The sequence below is a fragment of the Poromitra crassiceps genome (assembly GCF_964638095.1).
Source record: "Poromitra crassiceps genome assembly, chromosome: 5".
Classification (NCBI taxonomy): domain Eukaryota; kingdom Metazoa; phylum Chordata; class Actinopteri; order Beryciformes; family Melamphaidae; genus Poromitra; species Poromitra crassiceps.
Genome location: NC_139642.1, coordinates 12,110,912 through 12,135,892, shown reverse-complemented (window position 1 = coordinate 12,135,892; position 24,981 = coordinate 12,110,912). Strand labels below are relative to the sequence as shown.

Sequence of the window (24,981 nt, the reverse complement as noted above, 5' to 3'; positions counted from 1 at the left end):
GTTCACACAAAGCAAATAATTGATTTTCAAATATCAATTTTCCCAAAGGGGCCATCAAATTTGTATTATGGAGTGTGCCTCAAACAAGTCAATTATATTATCAATCCTGTGAGCTGGACAGGAAAATATTTGTCCGTTGTCAATTTAAAATATTGGGTTTTAATGAGGGTACGGTTTCCTTAACGTTTGGCAACTTGACATGGTAGCTACGTTGTTTTAAGTGGGATAACTCTCGTCTTTGCACGCACTTATTGAGCATGACAGGTTGTTATAACCTACAAAATAGCATTAACGTTACATTCAAAACAACAATAAACACAGTGATTGACAACACAACACAACACAACACAACACAACACAGAAGTAGCCTACATTATTGGATCATAGCGTGGTAAATAATGCAATGCTAACCACAGATGATGAAAGCTGTAATTTGCTATAGCCAGGGAACGTCCCTGTCAGCGCGACATTAACGTTAGCCCTTCAGTTCGCTGGTACCAGCAAAGTGAAAAGGACTAACGCTAGTTTTCACCGTGCATTTCACTGCTTTGCCCACAGAGCAGTTTAAACAAGACAACGAGGTTGTCAAACCAACTAGCGTTAGTTTCAAAGTAGCAGTGACGCTTAGGTTAGTTAGCTGCCTGGTGCAGCTGCAGAACGTGTAGAACACACAGTAACGGTAACGGCAGCCTACTAACTACATAGCGCGGTGGTTTAAACTTTTCACGGATGGCGATAAGAACAAAGTACTAGTAGCCTACATTGTTACCTTGTTAAAGCGATGGGATGCTCGGGGAAAGGCTTTTGGTGTCTTCGTCGAAGTTCAGTTAGGTGCAGCTACAGTCTGGTGTCTTCTTTGAAGGTCCGGTGCAGCTAAGGCTGGTGTCTTCGTGGAAGGTCAGGTGCAGAGTGAGGAGAGAGGACTCTCACCGTGGGGAAAACCCCGCAGGCGGAACTTGCGCGCATGCGCCGCGCAGCGCACCTCCGCGCAGAAGGCGGGGGGCAGGAGCGACCAGGAGCGACCCCCCAGGACCTGTACCCGGATTTTAAGCACCAAAGTCGGCCTCCATGAGCCAGGAGAGGGCCCCAAGCATGGAAGTCACATCGACACGGATTTTATGCATCAAAGTCAGACCGACTTTGATGCATAAAATCCGCATCAATGTGATGAGCCAGGACAGACCCCCCCCCTGGCCTGGAGATCACGTCTATGGTCTAACTAAAGGGCGCGAACTCGAGCAAGGTCGCGTTGTCATGCGCACTGTGTGAAAAATCTTCAGGTACGCGGTGGGCGCCGCCAACCACGCCCAACACATTGACGTCATTTGACGCTTGCGGCCCTTGCTCCACCCCCGCACCCTTCACGGCATGGTGCAAGCTTAAAAGCATTAATGGCAACACGCCTGCTGCAACTCCGCCTCTCGCGAGATCAGCCGTTGCTAGGTAACCAACAACAAACCTCCTGTCACCAGGCTCTCAAAGGAGAATGCAGCATTAAGAAAACTAACCAACGCTAAATTGATTGATTGATTGATTGATTGATATCTTTATTGATTCAATAAAAGTAGAATTGTGCAAGACAATACAACAAAACAATATTGATGAAAAGGAATAAAACACAATAAAGCCCGAGGGCTTGTTTCCATTGTGGTCCTTTGTGTGGGACAAGTGGAGAGAATGTATGTGTTGCAGATGTGAGCGGGTGTGTGCGCGGGCAACAAATAAACTGGCTCTGCTACACGTTTCAACAGGACAAAAATTGTAGACGTAATGGTTTGATTTAGATAACCACAATGAAGGTAAGTCCTATTTCCAAGTGTTTTGGTCTTGACTTGAACATTAAGCAACAAAGATCTATGTGAAAAGCTGGCCACAGCCTACTTGTTGTACAATATACAACAAGTACAAGTGTACACTTGTTCCTCATTGTTCATGTTCCTCATTAGCAGAGACTGGCTCTAGTCTAGCTGTTTCCTAAAAGCTAAAGCGTGGTGTTGAGGTTAGCATGTGTGCTTTGGAAGTGGGAGAGTGTTAGAAGACAAGTTGTAATTCATTTTCTGAAAAACTATTAGATGTTCGAATAATAAAAGACTTGGGTTGTCCTGTGAATAGGTCAACATTCTGCATACTGGTAGGAATGAACGTTCCCAAAACCATTTTAGGTTCAGTCCTCATGGGGACCACCATTTCATTCCTACTCAGAATTTATATGCTAATGTTGACTAGATAGTGCCACTGACACATACAATTAATTTACAGAAACAGAGGACGAGGAAGGCATATTGGACCATATAAGGACTTTTATTGTAACAATATTGGGTATAACGATGCATAAGCAGGTGGTGGTGGCAGCTTGTCCACCGGTGTGGTCATTTCCAGAGGTGGTGCTGATGGCGTGACCGCAGTTGATGGTACAGCCATTTTCAGAGGTGGTGCTGATACTGGTACAGTTCTCTTGAAGAAGTTTAGGCATCGCAAAACCCTCTTCAGTAGGGGAGACTTCTTTTTACACTCAGTCTGTCCTTCTCTGCCTTCGTGCGTCAGTTTGTGGCAACGGGCAGCAGCCTGGTGTTCCAGCTTCTCTGTGAGAGCAGTCTGGTGTTCCAGCTTCTCTGTGAGTGCCTGGATTACCATGTAGAGGTCGTTGTTCTTTTTAGACTCAGTCTGTCCTTCTCTGCCTTCGTGCGTCACTTTGTGGCAATGGGCAGCATGGTGTTCCAGCTTCTCTGTGAGTGCAGTCTGGTGTTCCAGCTGCTCTGTGAGTGCCTGGATTACCATGTAGAGGTCGCTGTTGTCCTGTACGAGGTCTGCCTTCTCCTTCTCCAACACCGCAACCCTGCTCCTCTCTCTCTGCAGAAGTTCCTGGTTGCCCTGCTTTTCTTTGCGCAGCTTTTGGGACAGGTACTGCAGTCTCTCCACCTCGGACATCTGCTCGAACCGCTCGAACCGGTTGGCCCCCATGTCACTGCAGGAATGAAAGTATAAGCTAGTAGTAATAGTAGTAGATCGTTTGAAGGTTTTCAGGTCACTGTGTAGTAGACTGATAGACTCCTGAGTATGCAACCTCCAGTATATATAGCCCTGAGCCGCGAAGATTATGACACCACAAATGACGTCATTTCGGGTGTCACAACGAGGCCGCAACGTGATTGGTTCTGAGCGTTCTATGGGTCCCACCGTCCCACCGCAAATGACGTCATTTCGCGTGTCACAACACGCCGCACTGTGATTGGTTCTGAGCGTTCTATGGGTCCCTCTCATCGGTCCCTCTGCTGTGCAAAGGGGTGACGCGGGGACCTAGCAAGCTAACTTGAAATAAAGATTGTGAGTTCCCAAACTCCACACAAACCACACATATAAACACAAAGCTGCCGTCGTTTGAGATGACTTCTGGCTCGCCTGGGAAGCAGGCGAGAGCAGCCGAGTGCAGTCGGCCAATCAGAGGCAGAGAGGGGCGGGTCATGCCTTCGCCATCATGGGGAAAAAAAAAGATCGCGTCCTGCGGAGGGCAGTAATACGCCCAGAAGCGTTTACACTGCCGAAAATCGGATAGAAGAAGAAGTAGAAGAAGCCGTTGTGTCTGTCTGTCTAGTATCTTTTGCTAGTCGACAGTTCACGTTCAAATAGCAGCTATGGAGGAAGAAAACAAGAAGAAACAGTCCGAAATTAAGACAAAGGACAAGGAAAAGGAAAAGGGCCAAACGCCGTCGTCAAAGAAAGAAACGAAAGAGGAGCAAGAACTGGTAAATTTGAGTGATGTTCTTCTCGTGCTAGATAAGCCTGGTTTTTGCCTGAGTCACCGCTGCTTTGGAAACATGGTTGAGCAGGCCGAAGGCTGCAGGCATTCAAGGCAGACAGCTGATAGAATTTCATTCACTTTGAAATTATTTCACCTATTGGGCCTTATCGAAGTCCCCTCACTCGAAACCATAATGCGCTGTAGTATTTTGAAGTCTTACAACTCAGCTCTTCCATTTAGCTAACGGTAACATCTACGCTAGCAAGCTAACTCGCTATCGCTAGTTGCTGTTGGTGCTGTCATCTAGCGTTAGCGTTGTGCTAGCAGCTAACGTTAGCATATGTATGCGAATGTATGACACAGCAGCTAGGTATGGTGATTCGTGAAAAACAAAGCTAACTTATCCTTGCTCGACATCATCATGCATTATTTTAGTTGTCTAACATTACGCCAAAAGGTCAGGTTTGATCTCTATTTGCCCCAGTGGGCAATTGTTTTTAAAGCAAATAACCATAACATTAGCCTTACAGGCAGCAACAACAGTCAGTCTTTTGGCAGTGCAAGGTGTGGATGTATAGTTTTAGGGAAGCATCGTAAAACATATCATGATCATAATAAATAGACTATCATCACAACCACCATCTTCATCACAGCCATCACTACTACATCATCATCATCATCAGTAAACAACCCTGGCCCTCATCCTCCCTCAAACAACATCCACGAGGCCTGCTGACACAGTACCATAAAGGAGTCCTTGGTTATGTTGTGTTATATCTTTTATTAATAACTGATGATATTCTCTTCTGTCCTCAATATTTTTCAGTCTGAGGAAGACAAACAATTACAAGAGGACCTGGAGCTGATGGTGGAGCGATTGAGTGTGAGTATTGGGAAGAATAAAATAAAAAAACTCTGGCTTGATTACAACAACTCTTCCTACCGAAAACATGGCACCTTTCATATACTATTAGAATATGAATCATAGTGCACTGTTGCTGTTTAGCAATGCAATAATTCAGGATCAATATTCCTTTCAAAATCAGGCTTAAAGTAAAACAACCTTCATTCCACCTTTTCCCACATCGACAGGATAAGGACGCCGATCTGCACCGCGCTGCGTTGGAGGAGCTGCGCAGACTGATCCGCTCCTCCACCACCTCCATGACCTCAGTACCCAAGCCGCTGAAGTTCCTGCGCCCACACTACACCAAGCTCAAAGAGAGCTACGACGCCATGGGCCCTGGGGAGAACAAGGTAGGCTCCATCATGCCCCCTGGGGAGAACAAGGTAGGCTCCATCATGGCCCCTGGGGAGAACAAGGTAGGCTCCATCATGGCCCCTGGCCTGGGGAGAACAAGGTAGGCTCCATCATGGCCCCTGGCCTGGGGAGAACAAGGTAGGCTCCATCATGGCCCCTTGCCTGGGGAGAACAAGGTAGGCTCCATCGTCCTGGCAGAGATCTGGGAAATTCACACGTGGAAAGAGATGACATTAGACCAGGGAACTTATTCTTGCGTACAAATTGTTAACTTTGCGGCTTGATTCCCTGTAACACAAAGGAGAACACAATAGTGTGGCAGTCCGATCTCTACACTTTTTCTGACCATTATGGCTTTAACTCAAAGGTATACTTTACTATGCAACTATTTCATTAAAAAAACTCACTTCTGGCCCGTATAATAGTGTGGCAGTGTGTTTATGTTGAGAGACGCTGCGCCCTGTGTGTGTTTTCGTGGTGGGACATTGTTTTGCTGTGTTCTGTGTTTATGTGGTCGAGCGAGGTTATGTTTATGTGGAGAGAGAGAGTGCCGGTAAACCGTTCAAACGCAGGGATCAAACGTTTGTTTCTGATAGTTTCACAGTGGTTATGGTATAAAAACACATAAACACACACATACCTCCAGTCCAAACCATCATAGTATGAGCTCCAAACAGCCCAAAACTGATCTGAGAAGGAGCGCTATTTCCTGGTTTTAGTCTGCGCCGACTAGGGCTGGGCAATATATCGAATATACTCGATGTATCGTGGCTTGTGCCACGTGAGATGTAGTAAATGACTATATCGTGAACATTCGAGTATAATTGTCACGCATTGTTTATAACTTGAGCCGCCGGCATGACTCGCTTCACGTTTCCTCTTGTCAGCTCTCCCTCTCACACTCAGACAAACAGGAAAGGAGGGGGAATCACATGCATACGTCAAGCCGCGTCAGACACACTCGCCCGCGCTACGCGACGTCACAGACACTCGCCCGCTGCCTTGACACTCGCCGTCGAGCCATATTTTTTTTCCCCATGATGGCGAAGGCTAGGCGAAGGCATGACCCGCCCCTGTGAAGGCAGCGTGGAGGACGAGAGCAAGAACCTGAGACCCAGTAGTAGAAAATGGGTATGGAAAATGGAGCCGGAGGCGGACGAATTTGTTGCAAAAATAAACCACTGGATCCATCATCTGGCAGTGGTTTGGTTTGGGTATCGCAAGGACGATGTTGAACAAACAACGGTTATCTGCAAAACATGCACCAAACCCGTCGGCTCCATAAAGTCAACCCCAGTGAGTCAAGTCAACACAGCGAGGTGCGTGTGTGTGCGCGCGTGTGTCTCAAAACGAAGTAATTTATCGTCACTACACCATTTAAAGAAGCAGATTGATAATCAACTTTAATAATGTTTTTCTGCAAATTGTGTCTCAGCGTTTCTGCGTGGCACTCAAGGTTAGGTCTGACCAATATTGTGACTAGATGAGACCTAGATCTCGTTTTAGATTTTGTTATGGTAATATCGTGATACTGCATACTCGTCTTTTCCTGGTTTTAAAGGCTGCAGTAAAGTGAAGTTACCAGACAGACTGTTCTATTATTTGCCTTTACCCACTTAACGTTATTCATTATATCATTATTCACTGAGGATTTTTTTAAATCAGAAATCACATTGTGTAAATATATTTTGTAAGAGTCCATATCGCCCGGCCCAATTTACAATTGAAAATCTAGCCCACTTTGTAGAAAATACCAAGATATATCATATTTCGCCATTCAGCCTAAAAATACTGAGATATGATTTTTGTTCCATATTGCCCAGCCCTACTAAGATCTTTGTTGTCGTCAGTGTTGGGGCTAGTAACGCGTTTTAGTAATGACCATGTTCGTTTTTCAATTATTGTAATCTGTTAGTAGTTACATTACATAGAATATTTTGACTCACTGACTTTTTCATGTATACACGAGACTTTACAAAATGTTTGGTCATGGAAATTTGGTTTAAAGTCATGGAAAAGTCATGGAAATCCATTGGTCAAAATGTGTATGAACCCTGAAGGGTTAAATCGAGCATTTATGAGAGATATACAGTATATCGTGTACCGCGATATAGCCGAAAAATATTGCGATATTCTTTAGAGGCCATATCGCCCAGCCCTAACGCTGACTCCGCTCTGCTGAGGGATCCCTCTCAGAACATCTTAGCGATGCTATTGGCTGGGCTGTTGTGCTGTGACTGTGAGTGATGTTATTGGCTGGTCGCTAAGACTTGCTATAATACATCCCACGTGGGAATGATGTACCCGCCCAAATTCGTCCCGACCACAGCCAAACAAATGTAAACAGCACCAAAATCAGGCAGGGGGCAGCGTCTGACCACAAACACACTGCCACAGTATTTAGAGGGTTAGAATTTATGTTTGTGATGGGAAATGTTTCCATAAGGATAAACAATTTTTTTTTTTTTAATTAAATATTTGCATAGTATATACCTTTTAACTACAGGCCTATTTGTATGTGTTCTGTGTGTATGTTTTTCATGTACTTGATGACGCTGCATTTGTGTTGCAGCATTTCTGCGCTGACGTGGTGTCCGTGTTGGCCATGACCATGAGCGGTGAGAGGGAGTGTCTGAAGTACCGTCTGCTGGGCTCCCAGGAGGAGCTGGCCTCCTGGGGCCATGAGTATGTCAGGTAGGATGCACTGACAACGCTCACTGAAGGAAGACACTTCAGAGAGTCTTCCACATGGTCATTAGGGCTGGGTATCGCCACTGACTTCCCGATACCATTCCGATACACAAGTAGCCTGAGTAAACCCAGCCCCCAGTGACCTGCTCTCAGACAGACCCTACTCACTAGTCACTAGTCACTAGTGACTAGTGACTGAGAGCAGGTCTGAGAGCAGGTCACGTGGAGGCTGGGTTTACCCAGGCTAATACACAGAGTCCCAAGTCGATATGATTTCCGATACGATACGATTCCATATCGATATTTTAGTTACAATACCTGTTTTGCTTTGATAATGGAAGAGATTCTCAAAGAACTAATGCTGTAAATTGTACAAGGAACCCTCTAACCTGGTGCATTATTAAAAAATATTAATATTGACATTAAGAATTAACCATAAAGCAAGCAGTTACATCATGTAATAATTTTTTATTTAAACATGACCAACATAGTCATTCAACATCTTATCTTTCTTTACAGTCTTCTGTCTCTTTCTTTAGTCTTCTGTGAGAAGCCAAACAAATTTAGATTTCCAGTTTCCACTATATAACAGAATCATTGAACAGCAGCATGTTGTAAATAAAGTGTTTCATAAAGTATAAATGCTTTGTAAATAAAATAAAATAAAATACAGCTCATGAACATTTCCAGTTCACAAACATTATAGTGCAAACAGATTTGAGGTCTGTACATCTGGCTCATGGTGCATGCACAATGCACATGTAGCCTACAGTATTTATGTTTTCGTTTAAACTACAAACATAAATAAACGTCAACTTGAAACTATGTTTTAACTACCACACACAGCCTCTAATATTATAGCCTATGTTTATAAAAAAAAAATGTTTTTTTGTTGTTGTAAAATATCGATACTGGGATTTATATATCGATACTTGTTCCTCCACATGAATATCGATATATGGATTTTTTTAACCCAGCCCTAGTCTTGGACATGGTCATATATTCCTGTTGTCTGTCTCCTCCCAGGCACCTGTCGGGCGAGGTGGCCAAGGAGTGGCAGGAAGTGGAGGAGAATGACAAGACCCAGCAGGAGACCCTGCTGAAGCTGGTGAAAGAGATCGTGCCCTACAACATGGCCCACAATGCCGAGCACGAGGCCTGCGACCTGCTGATGGAGATCGAGAGGCTGGACATGCTACACGAGGACTACATTGACGAAAATGCTTACGCCAAAGTCTGCCTCTACCTCACCAGGTGCATTCAGGTTTTGCGTTGTGTTCATTTTTTTTTAATTGTCTGGTCTGTTAAAGGAACACTGACTCCGCCGATTTTCAATGCCAAATTATTTTTGACAATCTCACACATGTTCAAAAAATTTTAACAGTTTTGCAGACATTCATTTCGTTTGACAGTTATTGAGAGTTGATTTGAGTTAAGGTGTGGACCAGTGATGTCATTCATGCACAAATGACATCACTGGTCCACAACTTAACTCAAATCAACTCTCAATAACTGTCAAACTAAATGAATGTCTGCAAAACTGTTTACAGTTTTCGGATATGTGTAAGATTATGTGCAAAATAAATCAGCATTGTTTTTCGGTGGAGTGCCCCTTTAATACAACTCAATTGCTCTTACGGAGGTTTTCTTTTTTTAGCAGGTTATAAACACTCCCAAATATGGGACTTTGACTGAAATGTGCCCATGTCATGGTCGTCCCACATGCCTTAACTCTTGGCTCTCTGCCTGTCTCTGTTCCAGCTGTGTGAGTTACGTCCCTGAGCCAGAAAACTCTGCGCTGCTGAAATGTGCCCTCAACATCTTCCGCAAGTTCAACCGTTATCCCGAGGCGCTGCGTCTCGCCCTGATGCTCAATGACGTGGAGCTGGTCGAGAACATTTTCACATCCTGCAAGGACATGTAAGCCCCGTTTTTATTTTTGATCTTGTGCTTTGGTTGATAAATCCCCCCTATACCTGCTGCATGTTTTCATTCGTTTTCATGAGATATGTGTTGTTTTTCTAATGTAAGTCCAACTGTGTTGTAGTGGTGGGTGGTGTGAATGAAAAGCGTAACCCCTGGTTCATTGTGCCTTGCAGTGTTATCCAGAAGGAGATGGCCTTCATGCTGGGTCGCCATGGAATGTTCCTGGAGCTTAACGAGGATGTAGAGGACTACGAGGACCTGACGGAGATCATGTCCAACGTGCAGCTCAACAGCAACTTCCTGGCCCTGGCTAGAGAGGTAGAGGAGAGAAACACCCCGCATGCGTACATGAGGAATAAACTCATGATTGAGTAGCACAGACCAGACGGTGCAGCACACATCCCTACAGGAATATTATAGAAATATTATAGGGGAAACACACAACAAATATGCTTCCTAAACTCATTCTCAAGCACCACTGACTCACCAAGTCCAGAAACTATTAAACGAATATTAAATCCTCATGCTGATGAACATGAAAAGAGCTGCATGGTAAACAGTAGGCTATGTTTTCCCTTCTCCTTTGATCGAAACGTTAATAGTTAGTTAGTTAGTAGTCTCGGTTTCCAGATGTTTGGTGAGCGGCGCCAACAGCGCCACCTAACCACCAAACGTCTGGGAATTTACTGTTCCAAATCTGGTTCAGAGCCCGGCGAGAACGGCCGGCAGCAGACACGCCTACATTTATTATTAGATTTTTATTTGGTAGCGGCAATGCAATGTTTCATAGTTCCAATATAGAGCAAGACACTGATGTGCTGCAAAGAGAGTTTATACCTGTTGTTTATTTTACAATAATTTTTCCTACCCGGAAGTGGCCCGCTTGCTACTGTGAAGCGCTGTGAAGTCATCAGACAGCAGGCTCTGTAACGTAGCCTCGGGAGTCGGGCTTATCGCTGGGGGAAAGATCTCTAGCCGCCGGGGCCGGATGAAACACGTCCTATTAACAGGTTATGTTTGTTTCTAAGTGATTAATATGTTTCTCCGCAAACGCGACCGCACCGGTTCTGCATGAGCGTCACTGCCCCCAGAAAGCAGGCCCGCCCACAACACTCATGATTGGTTCTCCGATGCAAGGCTTCCAACAGCACCACCTAACATTATGAAAAGATTTAAATAGTAATATTCTCAGTCTTACAGTAGTGAAACGGATTAACACTGAGGGCTGAGTCTAGTTAGTTAGTGACCTTTATTTAACCTGGAAGAAAAACCCATTGAGATTCAGAATCTCTTTTGCAAGGGGGTCCTGGCCAGGACAGCAGCACAAATAGTTTCACATAAAATACACATGAAAGAAAAAAACAAAAACAACATAAAACCAGTTACAGAACTGAGTGCAAGCCACATCAGTACATCAAAAGCATCACCATTCAGTATTAGGACATGTGCATTCACTACTCAAATACTCCTTAATTCTAGTTTTAAACTGCTCCATACTTGGTAGATAATCCAGTTTAAAATCACTATTTGACACCAGGACGAGGGTGCAAATGCTGTAAAAGCACTTTCACCAAAAACCGCCCTCGTCCGAGGAATGACGTACAAAATCTGTCCATCGGACCGGAGAGGAGATTACTCCTGGTGTTGATCTTAGGAATCAAGAGGTAACATAAGTAAGGAGGCAAGTCACACAGAATGGCCTTATAAAGAAAACAATACCAATGTTCCAATCTACGATTGTGCAGAGAAGGCCAACCAACACTCTCATATAAGATGCAGTGATGAGTACGAAACCCTGAGTCTGTTACAGATCTTAATGCTGCATGATAGACTGAATCCAGCATTTTCAGAGAATAATAAACTGACCGGGAGCATAATCCTTGTGCAGACATTATTTGACCGTGTTTCTCAAGTGGTTGATTTGTCCTGCACCTGCTTATTGAGACCTCTGATGTGGGGGAATATTTCAAATATTTCGTACAAGCGGGTTCCTTATGAAGCATAAAGCAAAATAAATAGCCTATCAAATAAACGGGCTGGATTTCTTTTTATGAACCTCCGACATTTAAGAAACTGACACCTCGGCTATATAATCACAGAATGCCCAAGTGAAAGTGAAAGAGATGATGTAGCCGATTTGGAGACAATTGAATTGGAGTTTGAAAATAGCGCTGCGTTTGGATAGAATCGATCTTGAGCGATGCATTTCAGGAGGCATTTTGAACAAAATTGGACTTATGATGTTTTGAATAAAGCTTTATATGGTCGGAACGGGAGCGAAACACACTTCAGTCAACAGCTGAGTAGCCTACTACAGCCTCTGGAAGCTCAAGAACACACACACACACATGGCATGTTCAATCACGTGCGACTCGCGAAGAGATGCAGTATCTGATATGTCCGCTTACACTCCAGTGGCATTGGGCCATGTCTGATTAATATCTGATTTATTTCCACATATGACTGAGGCCTGAATCGGACCTGACAATATCCGGATCTATGTGCTTTTTTGCTGTTACACTGTCATCACACATATTGGATATGTGCCACTTGAGAGGAAAAAATGGGAATTGGGTCACTTGTACCTGCAGTGTAAATGCGGCCAAAGACTCTTCCACACGGTTGACCTTATAGAACAGGGATACTCAACCTGCTTTGTTCTGGGACCATTTCTGCAAAATGACAGGAGGCCAGGGGCCAGTTAATAAACAAACCATAATAATATACATTTTTCTGTAGCGGATTGTACTTTTTTGGGCGTACCAGCTTGAGTTTAGTCTGACAATTTTGTGCACACAGATAGTTACTCATCATCATCATCATCATCATCATCATCATCATCATCGTCAACTTTATTTGCAGACACAGGGTCCAGATATAACAACAGACAACAATTCAGAGAACACACAAATACACAGTATATCTATAAAAGGCACTTATACCAAAACTTCCACATATGTGATTGGTATCTGACAGAACTAATACCAGGGTTGGTTAGTAGCATGATATTCGAGTTCTGAGAGACATTTAGACGCCCAATAAATTTGTACATCAAGGTTCTTAAAAGTGCCTGAAAAGTGCTGACACCTGCATGGCAGAACAGTTCACTTGCACTAGTCCACCTGGGTTTTCTCAGCAAAATCCTCATACAGTCATTGTATGCAACCTGAAGTTTGTGGAGGCTAGCTTTTTTATACTTAACCCACAGGGGGGCAGTGTACAAAGGGGTACAGTAGGCCCTAAAGAGACTTATCTTTACCTCCTCAGAACAAAAGTGGAATTTCCTAACCAACATGTTAGCCTGGGCATATAACATACGGCGCTGTCTGTACATGTCGTCATCAACTGTATTAGTTAGGTTAAGTTAGTTAAGTACATATAAGTGCCTGAGCGGCGAGCAGGCGGCAATATTTGACAATTTAGCTGGAGCTCAGTCAAACTTTATTTCACGTTAGTTTTCATTGTGAATTAGAAATGCTCAGGGGGCCACTCTGCATCCTATCGCAGGCCGCATATGGCCCCCGGGCCGCAAGTTGAGTATCACTGTTATAGAGGTTCAACTAGATGCAGCCGAGGAGTAGATGAATGGGGTCAAATGGAAGAGTGCAGGGATGTGCATTAGAAGAGTAAAAAGAGACAAAAGTTTGAGAATATTTCAAAGAAGTGCATTCTGGATGAGTCATGTGAGGATGATAAGAGGCAGACTGAATGGGAGGATGAGAACAGGGTGAGAGATGGGAGGATGGGAACAGGGTGAGAGATGGGAGGATGAGAACAGGGTGAGAGATGGGAGGATGGGAACAGGGTGAGCGATGGGAGGATGAGAACAGGGTGAGAGATGGGAGGATGAGAACAGGGTGAGAGATGGGAGGATGAGAACAGGGTGAGAGATGGGAGGATGAGAACAGGGTGAGAGATGGGAGGATGAGAACAGGGTGAGAGATGGGAGGATGAGAACAGGGTGAGCGATGGGAGGATGAGAACAGGGTGAGAGATGGGAGGATGAGAACAGGGTGAGAGATGGGAGGATGAGAACAGGGTGAGAGATGGGAGGATGAGAACAGGGTGAGCGATGGGAGGATGAGAACAGGGTGAGAGATGGGAGGATGAGAACAGGGTGAGAGATGGGAGGATGGGAACAGGGTGAGAGATGGGAGGATGAGAACAGGGTGAGAGATGGGAGGATGAGAACAGGGTGAGAGATGGGAGGATGAGAACAGGGTGAGAGATGGGAGGATGAGAACAGGGTGAGAGATGGGAGGATGGGAACAGGGTGAGCGATTGAGGAGGTGGATTGCTGGCAATTATTAAAAGGCGTCTGGGGCAGAGAACAACTGTTGAAATGATGACGTTGATAAAAAATGGATGAATGACACTGAAAGAATAATACTGTGTGATTCAGAGTAAGAGATGGCAGATAATGACTAAAACTCCACTTCACTCTCAAAGGGCTTTCAGGTTCTTACTGTGACTCAGCACTTTTCACCGTTTTATTCATAATAACACACTCATCTGTGACTCAGCACTTTTCACCGTCTTATTCATGATAACACGCTGACTCATCCTGTCCTCCACAGCTGGACATCATGGAGCCCAAAGTCCCAGATGACATCTACAAAACGCACCTGGAAAACAACCGTGAGTCAATGTCAAATGAGTCATATTTTTCCATATATGCTGTTTGTTGAAAGTGAAACTGAATCATATCTGTCTCCTCTGCTCAATCTACCTGTCTCCTCTGCTCAATATATCTGCTTGAAAAGATTCCCTCTATCTCTCTCGGGGGGTATGTGTTAATTTTCTTTCCCTACTCTTACTCTATGGTAACGTGAATGTTGTCAGGACACTCTGGCCATGGCCCCTGCACTCCACCAGCATCCTATTGGTTGCTTGAAGTGAAGTGAAATGGAAGCTTACAGGCAATGTACACCAGATGCGTTGTGGATCAGACTCTCGCCCATGTTAATAGATGGGTGATACATGCAGTACGGAAAAATTACGCACCAGTTCTGTTTTTGTCAGATCCCGCATACGTCTGACAGATTACAATGAGTGTGGGTCTGTTTGCAGCCGTACTGCATCTGTTCCGGAGGCAGTGTACATTAGCCCTTAATCTATTGTTGCTGAGGAAGGGGAAAATTATATTTTTTGTTTGTTATTGTTTTTGTAATGACTGACAGCAACCCGACCCTTGTTAACCAATCATTAACTGTTAAGGTGTTAAGTGACAAGATTCAAATGTGCTATTTAAAGGGGGGGAAGCTGCAGTCGTGAAAAGTTTAAAAGTTTGCTGTATTTTATTATCGTACGGTACTGCAGCCTCTCTCTTCACATAACATACACAAGCGTGCGTGTGTGTGTGTGTGTGTGTGTGTGTGTGCGCGCGCACACACACACACTGACACACATGTTGAGAGAGACAACTTCACTGTGGCTAAATGTGTTTCAACAGGCTACCAGAGGCACATGTTGCTCCCGGTCATATTATAAAAACACAGGAGATGGCTAAGCTTTAGCTAGCAAACATGAACTAGTTTCCTAGGTCAGTAAACAGCCTTACCGCTATCACAAGAGCTCTTCCATGATCTTAATTTTCCGACCAATTGGGCTGTTCTGGATTGCATTGTGCAGGGGGAAATATGCTTGCGTGGGCTTTGAGTCACCGGTTTTGTTTTTGAACAGTTTTGGGGCTGGAAACAATCAGCTGTATCTGACAACACTGTACCTCTGTCAGCAGTTGCTCAGCAGCCGCTCCGTCAAACAGAAAAATATTATTTTACACGTTTAACTGATAGTATTAATTGGTCTAAATTATTGTCGTTAAACGGTTAACTGTTGACATCCCTAATTGTTGCACTCATAAGTCACCCTTTTAGGATTTAGTGGCAAATGAACAAAGAATTGATACGATTTTGTCATGCAGGGATTTTCACAAGTAGTCAAGTAATATAATATGAAAGCGCAAAGTTCAATAATGGTAGTAAGGAGAAGATGGCCAAGAAAGATGTGTTTTGAAGCAACATGAGTGAACCTGTACCTGTGTGCTGCTGTCTGCGACAGGGTTTGGAGGCAGTGGCTCCCAGGTGGACTCAGCACGTATGAACCTGGCCTCCTCCTTTGTCAACGGCTTTGTGAACGCAGCCTTCGGCCAGGACAAGCTGCTCACTGAGGATGGAAACAAGTGGCTGTACAAGAACAAGGACCACGGTGAGAGACAACACACGTCACATACCACATGACAACATACATGTGGAGCTGCTGTTAGCCACACTGCTGGCCCTTTTCCTATTTTATTTAATCCTTAATTATTAAACCAGGTAAGAAAGAACCAATCTCATTTACAAGGATGACCTGACCAAGATGCTTCAGCAAGAGCATATACAAAACACAGTCAACACAAAACGACACACGCAGTAGAAAGGAACTTCAGAGCACAGCGTCATCAGTGCTGCTGTAGCTGCTGCATATGATTCTGCTGACCAGTGCAGTGACCACAGATGATGTGAATCTCCTCATGATTCTGCTGACCAGTGCAGTGACCACAGATGATGTGAATCTCCTCAGGCATGTTGAGCGCTGCAGCCTCTCTGGGGATGATCCTGCTGTGGGACGTGGACGGCGGTCTGACCCAGATCGACAAATACCTCTACTCCTCTGAGGACTACATCAAGGTAGATGTTTGGCTGTGAAGTGTAGGGGGACATTTGAGCATAACTAGGGTCCAAGCACAGCATCCTTATTTGTTATTGTGAGGATGATTGTCATTCTCTGTATGCCCTAAAACAATCTGTACCTCAGAGCCCAGAAGTCTGAAGTCATAGAACAACTAAATTTGGTATAAAGGTTTCAAACAGGGGTTCTGCGAGATCAGAGGTTTTCAAAGTGGGGGAGAGTGAGCCTCCCCTCAGACAACATATAGACAGCTGCACCCCCACCCCCCAATTATTATTGCCATTATTACAATTAGTGTTTATGTTTCACTCGGGCATAAAAACGAGTTCCGAAAATGTTCTAAACATCTTCATCCTATTTTCTTTAAGATTTTAAAACCTCTTTGTCCTTCTTTTTTCAAATATCTTCTTTTAAACGTCTTTATCCACTCTGAAGGACTTTTAATCATTTTTTAAAAACACATCTTTATTACACTCTAGAGCTGCCGAAAATAATCGATTCAGAGATGCATCGCGATGCTTAATAGGACGATTCTGAATCGATTAACAAATATCAAAAATCGATTATTTAAAAAATAATAATAATAATAATTTAATAATCAAATAAAATAGAATGTAAGTACATGTAGTTGTTTATTTTAATTATGGATCATAATACAATGCAATTCCAAATGCACTTTTATTTTAAAAGTAGCCACACAGTGAGAAAAAAGAAAGTGAGAAAAAATAAATCATGTATTGCGGAAAAAGTGATGCATCGATTTGAGATGCATCGGAGATGCATCGAGATGCATCGTATAATCGAATCGAATCGAATCGTAGACTTGTATAATCGAATCGTATCGAATCGTGAGATCAGTGAAGATGCACAGCTCTATTACACTCAGCCCAAGTTCTCCCACATTCATGCTTAAATTGTGGGGAATAATACTGTAAGCCTGCAGTCCAATAACTACATTGAAAACAGTCTCACCCAATGAAATCATCACTGCGTGCACCATACACTGCTTTTCATAGGCTGTCAGTGTCTCAACATTGTGTGTAAGGCTCTCTGCACAGCATAGCGTTGCTTTTCACGTCTCAACACTGTGCATAAATCCTTTACATGTTTGCTCAGCAATAATCTGATCAATTTAGCCTCGTTAATGTGCTCAGCCCTACTTTAGTGGAAACAATGAGTCTGCATCTTTGATGTGCATATACTGCCCTCCAAATCAAAACCGCAGTAACTACAATTTTGGTCAAAATTGAGTTATTATTGAAATTGAACTTTTAGATATCTGTTTTATCATGTGACAAATTTTCTAAGTTCAGTCTTGCTCTATATTTGAGAAAACAGAGTATAAAAGTTGCAGTAACTACGAAATCCAACCAAAAACCAGACAAAACTGCAGTAACTACACTTACTGCACTTTGATTTGCTTTCACAGAGCTTCAGCTGGACTTAAACAGAGATAAATGCAGTAACTACACTTTGAGGTGTAGTTACTGCGTTTACAGACTGTTTTTGGTTGGATTTTGTAGTTACTGCAATTTTCCCGCTCTTTCCATAACAAAGCCCAACATATCAATCACTCATAATGGCACAATCTGTTTAGTTAATCCAGTCAATTCCCAATATGAGAGTGCACTGACAGCTGTCCAAATTGTTAATGAATGAGTCTTCAGTGTCTTTAAAATTGTAAATGCTGTATTCCTAGCTACCGTAATAATCCATAAGAGATCATCCACTCCACTGGGAAGTGTTAATCTGGCTGTAGATAGTGATAATTGTTTGGTATCACTACCTAGCTCATCAGGACAATCTTTTTCATTGCTGGATAAATTATCAGCATTCAGACTCAGTCTGTAATTAATTTTATTCAAAATAATTGTAATATGCTATGTAATATACTGTATATGTTCTTGTATGAATTATCAATCTGAAAAGCTGATCTGATTTGTAAAGAAAACCTGTTCTAAATTAAGATAATAAAACAACTGTGCTCATTAATTAATTGTGTCAGAATGATGACCAAAAAGCAACACCAGTGGTGAAGATTACATCAACTGACTTCAGGATTGCCTGAATTTATCTGTTACTTATCCATTTAAATGTTTTAAACATGTAAACAATAAAACATTTAAATACAGATATGATGTGGTATCGAAATCAAAACCGATTACAATTGTCTCATGAAAAACAAGACAGGAGAAGCACATTAGATTGTAGTTACTGCGCTTTTCCCTTGTACTACCTACACATCTGTTTAAGGTAATACACAGACAGAGTGCCGTATCTGCATTTCTGGGGTCATAGGTCAAGTAATTGATAATTGTTTTGCCCCCAAAAAATACTTTAAACATATACATATTTAATAAGCGCATTGCCACTTTTCAACCTATATCTAATTTGGCTGGACAGTCAAAAAACTTTAAAGCCATTTTTCTCAGTTTCAGTGTTGGCGTAGTTACTGCGGTCATGATTTGTAGGGCAGTATAGACGGGTGATGTGCATATAGACGGGTGATGTGCATATAGACGGGTGATGTGCAGAAGAAATGCAGATCATCCTCCTGCAGCCTTGACCAGTACGGTGCTTTTAATCATGGTCAAGCATTGACAATCATTGGCAATGCGGAAAAGCCGCACTCACACAGCTGAAGGGGATGGGCACTTTTATAACCTGGCAGGGGGGCATCGTCGGGACCCAGCGATGAAAATCCGAAATTTTAATAATCTTTGTCGTATACTTCCTCCGTTTCCTGCTCGCACCCAACGTCTCCTCTCTCTCACTGTAGGTACTAAATATCACTTGATTGACATGAAGCCGCGCTGCACCTCCCCTCAAGTTGTCTGGCGCCCCCCAGGGGAGGCGTGCCTCACACTTTGAAAACCGCTGCGCTGGACTCCTTTTTTTTTTAACTGGCAATAGGCGCGTTGATATTCTGGAATTGCGGCCATATAGAACAACTACTGGGTGTTTTAAATGGACATATAATAGCTGTTACTACCTGAACTAGTACAAAACACTGTGGGGTACACATCTGTTTCCAGTCAATAAAATTACTTTGTAGTTGTGTCCATACTTCATGTTTTCTCACCTTTCTTTCAGTTAGCTTTTTGAGGAACTTAAGCTATTAAGCTTTTTAGTTGGGGCTAAATTCTATGCCAAATGTAGCACATAACACATGTTTTCAGATTACTTGACATTCTTCTGCCTCCTGCCTGCATCTTCTCTCTCTGTGTAGTCTGGTGCCCTGCTGGCCTGTGGCATTGTCAACTCTGGGGTGAGGAACGAGTGTGACCCAGCCCTCGCCCTGCTGTCTGACTATGTCCTCCACAACAGCAACGTCATGAGGATAGGAGCCATCTTTGGGTGAGGAGAATTGCCATGTTTGGATAATCTAATTTGAGGGGTCAAGGGGATTAAAATTATGTTGACTGTTTGTGCACTCAGAGGACAGACAATACACAATGTTAATGCACGACCAGTGACCACACACTTTCCACTAATGCACCAGTCACTTGTGCCTATTCTGCAGTTTTTTTTTTGCTCTCTCAATACTGCATACTGTATTTGCACTTAACTCATTCTCTGCCAGGGTCATTTCGGTCTGTGTGCTCCCAGTGCCAGGATTTTGAGCATATTTCCTGATCTTCCAGGACCCACAGAATATTCTATGCTAGGAATAAAATTACACAACATATCTCACAATAAAGCAGAGACTCTCTTCTTACCCCTTGTAAAAAACTGAAACTCTACCATGTTTCCTTATTTAGTTACAAGCAGTGGAAGTTAGCTTGTTTTCACTAAAAATGCCCTCCTTGGGAGAGAAATAGGAGAAAAAGAGGTTTTTAGTGAAGGACACCGTTTCAAGCAGAACTCTCTTTTGAGCCTTTTATTTTTTGCGTCAGTGACACATCAGACATATACAGTATTTGTTTTCCCAAATAAATAAATAAAAAATAAAAAATAAGAGAATGTATTTGAGGGAGCTGTGTCGGTCCATCCCGCCCAGTGAGCGGCTACAGAGAGAGAGAGTCTGGCCGCTGGGGTTTCTTGACAGATGAGGCTTGGCCGCAGCCTCCTTGCTACAGTATTGTCAGTAAAATGGAAGAACCTCAGAATAAGTTGGAACCTATTTCGAGACATGGTCTTTCCGAAATAGGTGGTGTAGGACTACACACAGGACTGGGACTAGGACTGGACTGCGCCTCCATCGACTCAGAGTCTGAAAACACAAAATATCAAAGTATGATAAATATGTGCACAAAATCAAATAAATAATTTACTTTTACAGTTGCCATGTGGATTTTTAGCTTAGCTTGATAAAAGCATAAACAAATGGAACGAACCCTTATGTGGTCACACTCACACACTCTCTCTCTCTCTCACACACACACACACACACACACACACACACACACACACATAGGAATAACGAGTGCTGTAACGTTACCTGCTGTCACGTTACCTCTCATAACTAACGTTAGCACAGAAGATCACACAATAGCTACGTTAGTGCTGTAAACTTTGAAATGTTTATGTGACACAGACGGCTGTGTGTGATCATTTCATCTCAAACGCGATACAAAAAATACCGTAAATTCCGGACTATAAGCCGCACCGGTGTATAAGCCGCACCTGCAAAGTTGACTATTTTTTTCTTATATAAGCCGCACCGGACTATAAGCCGCGGGTGTTTTAATGGTATTTTTTTTTATTGTGTTTTAACACGTTGACTGCCACTGACGTATATATACGTCAAAAAAAATCCAGCGGTTCACTGCCATTGACGTATTAATACGTCAAAAAAATAGATTTTTTTTTTTTGACGGTGCTACGTGGATCAATGCCCCCCGCGTCTCCTATGGAGATATTGGAAGTATTGAATGTGTATAATCTATTTTACCGACCAGCTAGGTGGCGACGGTCCTCTCCCGACAGAGATAAAGTCAACCAAAAGCAGCCGCCTCCCGCGGCTGCTTCCTCCATTCTCAAGGAAATGGCTTGGCGATTTTACAGTCAGAAATGAACGAGCCTCATTCTCATACTGTAGGCGGGGACGCTTTCGCGCTGCTGCGGTGGGGGGTTCCAGAAATGGACTGTGTGGGCAGCATAAAGCCTAGAGTCGCACGGGGCTTCATCGGGGCTCTCAAACCCAAGAGACGAGTGAGACCTATCCACACTCGCTGCCAGGGAGGGAGGCTGCTCAAACTCGCTGCCAGGGAGGGAGGCTGCTCAAACTCCCAGCAGCAGAGCACTCGCTTGTGACAAACGCAGGCTGAAAGCCACTAGACACGCCCACGGAGGGAGGAGTTGAAGGAGAGGGCGTTCGGAACTATATTGTTTGGATGTCTGATCTCTCACTGATGCCAAAAATAAATGGTTAAAGTGACTGTTCTGCCTGTTTGATTGAATTTCACAAAACTGCGATTATCTCAGCTTTCACTCTCAGACGCTAAAACCATGCTGTACTCAACGGCTAATATCTACATAACTACTAACTCTACAAACTAACTCTTTTAGACAGAGAAAGCACACATTCTATTAGTACTTTTGTGAACTTTGTGTTGACAAACTCCAAGCAGAAAAGAATCCTCGGCTCTTGTAAAATGAGCCAGAATCCTCAAAAAAACGGCTTGGCAAAAGCTACCTACAGCAAAAAAAAAACGGCTGGCAGTCAATGTGTTAATGTTTAATTACCATATGTAAGGGTTCATGCACAGAGGGGATTGTCGGGAAAGAGATGGCTGTTTGAGGAAGCTCCCATTTATTAACATTTCAACAAAACAACATAACACAACACCACCTGTGTTTCTTTTTTACAGTGCACACAGTGTCATACAGTGTCATACAGTGTGGTGAAAAGAGGGCAAGAGAGGAAATTAAAACAGAAGTGGATTTATAGTTAGAAAGAGTGCTAAAAAAGAGAGTTTTTTTTTTTTTTTTTTTTTTTTTTTTTTTAAATCCATAGATAAGCCGCACCGTTATATAAGCCGCAGGGGCCAAAAAAGGCCAAAAAACGAGAAAAAAGGTGCGGCTTATAGTCCGGAATTTACGGTAGGCTACTTTTTACCATCGTCATCGCTCTCTCCAAGTGGCACCCATTTCTCCTCCTCCGATTCATCTGTGTCAGACGGATCAGAACGCTGTGAAGGGGAGCCTTCGTCGCCCTGGCGCTCCGTCGTGGAGCAATAACAAAAACGCCAGCGTCTTCCTCGCCATCGTCGCCAGCCGAGAACTCTGGATCGGACTCTGTTTCGACCACAGGCTCCACCCATAAATACTAAACTAGCGGCTTCCTTTTATCAGTTTGACTTGAAACAATGTGTGATGTAATGTAAACAGCCAAAACATGAAAGTACGTCCGAGTACGTCTTTGGCACAGAACGCCATTGTTAAAAGTACGTCCGGGTACATCTTTGGCAGAGAATGAGTTAATAGACATTTTCACTGAGTATTTCTTTTTTATATGTTTTTACAGGTGTGTAGTTGTATTGCCCTGTGAATGTGTGTTGGTCTTTGTAGCTGTTTTGTTTGTCTGTTATGAGCACACGCCAACACAAATTCCAATCCTTTTTTTTATTGATATGGCAATAAACTATTGAATATTTTATTGCATCTTGAAATGCAAGTGTTTAGAATGTGTAATGGATGGACATTAGTAGAAGAAGGATAGCTGGATATCTGCACCAAATTCCATTGAATTTTAACCTGGGGTGTGGGAGATATGACTGACCATTAAATCTTTTAAATTTGACTAGAAATGGTATTGCCCACCTGAGCCCCGATGTTATTTTAAAAATCCCACAATGCAGTGGTGTTTTTCTCAGTCTAATCTGTGATGTCAGAGATATTGCAATGACTAATGCAAATGGACAAATGACAGAGACCTAGGCCCAATCCCAATTCTTTTCTTAACCCTCAATCTTAACCCTCCAGCTCAACCCTCAATCTTAGTAGCCCTCAAAACTAAGTGTTAAGGGCTATCTTGCGACTTTAAAATGGGACAGCCCTTAAAGGCAGATACGTCTTCAGACTGTGGGGGGCAGCAATATGCCAAAGCTCCGGATCCAGTCTGTCAATTCAAAAGAAGAGGAAAAAAGCATCCTTACAAATATTTCCTTGATGTAGAAATTACGATAACCATTGTATTATCTTAGTTTAAATGTCATTTTATGGATTTCCGTTTTGGAGCCTAACACATTTGTTGTTGCTAACTATCGATAGTCAGTAGCCGTGCTGGTCAAGCCATATTATTATTATTATATTATAACATTGTTAACGTTGTTACGAAATGCCATAATTCTCGGTGGTAATGTCGTTGTTGAGTTGTTTTTATCAAGATACAGCCTACGTGTAATGCTACGCAACACAAAACAAGTGGGGGCTAGAATGACCGTGCTTTCCGACGTGAGGGCTGGCTTGACTGCAGTTAAACACTGCAGTCAAGCCAGCCCTCACGTCGGAAAGCACGGTCATTCTAGCCCCCACTCGTTAGCAACAACAATGTTGTTAGGATTCCAAAACGGAAATCCATAAAGTGACATTAAACTAAGCTAATACAATGGTTATCGTAATTTTTACATCGCTATTAACTAGGGATGGGCATTTCTAGCAAAAACACTATTCGAAATTCGCTGGCCAAATTCGAATTTAATTCGAATTTCGAAAATAAATAAAAAAATGTAAAAAAAAAAAAAAATTTTTTTTTTTTTTTTTTTTTTTACATTTTTAATTTTTTTTACATTGACATTTTCGAAAATAAAAAACAGTTTTGACAATCATGAGTGGTTGTGGTTCATTAAATATTTAGTAGGCTCAGGTCTGAGTGCCAAAGGGGTGCCAAAGTCACCCCCTCTCCCTCTTCATGGGATTTCATCCGCCATTCATTTTTCCATAAACCTTGCTTAAAATGCTTATAGCGATTTGACTATACCGGTACTTAGAATCAGGGGAGACAATGCAACATTTCACTCAAAAAAAAAAAAAAAAAATTTTTTTTTTTTTTTTCGAATTTCGAATTTCAATAATAAAAGTCGACCTTGATAATAACAACGATTATTCGAAAATTCGAAATTCGATGCCCATCCCTACTATTAACAAGGAAATACTTAACTTTGTAGGGCTCCTTTTTTCCTCCTTCGCCGCCATCTTCCATCTGAATGGATCTAGCTGATTACACGCAAGGGATTCTGGGATCGCACTCACCGCCAAGTGTGGTCGTGGAAAATCTCAAAACTGAGGGCCGTAGACCCCTCAAACTCGACCCTTAACTTAACAAAGTGAGAATCGGGACAGCACTAGCACTTCGCGGGAGTGCGCATTTTTGAGATTGAGGGTTAAGATAGGAATTGGGATTGGGCCCTAGTATCATAATTCCAGTGACTAGAACTACCAAAAACATTAAGGGTTGGTTCATGCTTCATATGTGGCTGTAAGTTCGGTCCACGTACCATGGACTTTATGCTTCTCGCACTTCTGAGGACGACTGTGTCCCTGAAAAGTCCCACTTTAGTGGCACTGTACACTGTAGGAAAATGCAGCTCTCCGCATCCCCAACAAGAAGAAATAACCATCCCTGAGTCAGACAGTAGTTCCGGCTCTTCTTTGCTCAGCCAATCCAGAGGCGCGGTGCCGCCATCTGCGTTGTTTCACATTTCAGGTGGTGGACGACCTTACCTGACCACCAGGTGTCCTGATCTTT

General features: G+C 43.0%; 1 protein-coding gene across 1 annotated transcript in view; it reads left to right on the top strand.

Moving 5' to 3' along the window:
- The first annotated feature begins 3,572 nt into the window (after positions 1–3,572).
- Positions 3,573–24,981, top strand: part of psmd2 (proteasome 26S subunit ubiquitin receptor, non-ATPase 2) — a 28,822-nt gene continuing 7,413 nt past the window's right edge. Inside the window, exons 1-11 of the mRNA XM_083636872.1 lie at positions 3,573–3,743; positions 4,566–4,622; positions 4,832–4,996; positions 7,573–7,694; positions 8,718–8,945; positions 9,453–9,611; positions 9,791–9,935; positions 14,195–14,255; positions 15,678–15,824; positions 16,182–16,288; positions 19,519–19,646. Of these exons, the coding sequence (XP_083492998.1) occupies positions 3,633–3,743; positions 4,566–4,622; positions 4,832–4,996; positions 7,573–7,694; positions 8,718–8,945; positions 9,453–9,611; positions 9,791–9,935; positions 14,195–14,255; positions 15,678–15,824; positions 16,182–16,288; positions 19,519–19,646 (1,430 nt within the window). The 5' untranslated portion in view covers positions 3,573–3,632. The remainder of the gene's footprint in view (positions 3,744–4,565; positions 4,623–4,831; positions 4,997–7,572; positions 7,695–8,717; positions 8,946–9,452; positions 9,612–9,790; positions 9,936–14,194; positions 14,256–15,677; positions 15,825–16,181; positions 16,289–19,518; positions 19,647–24,981) is intronic.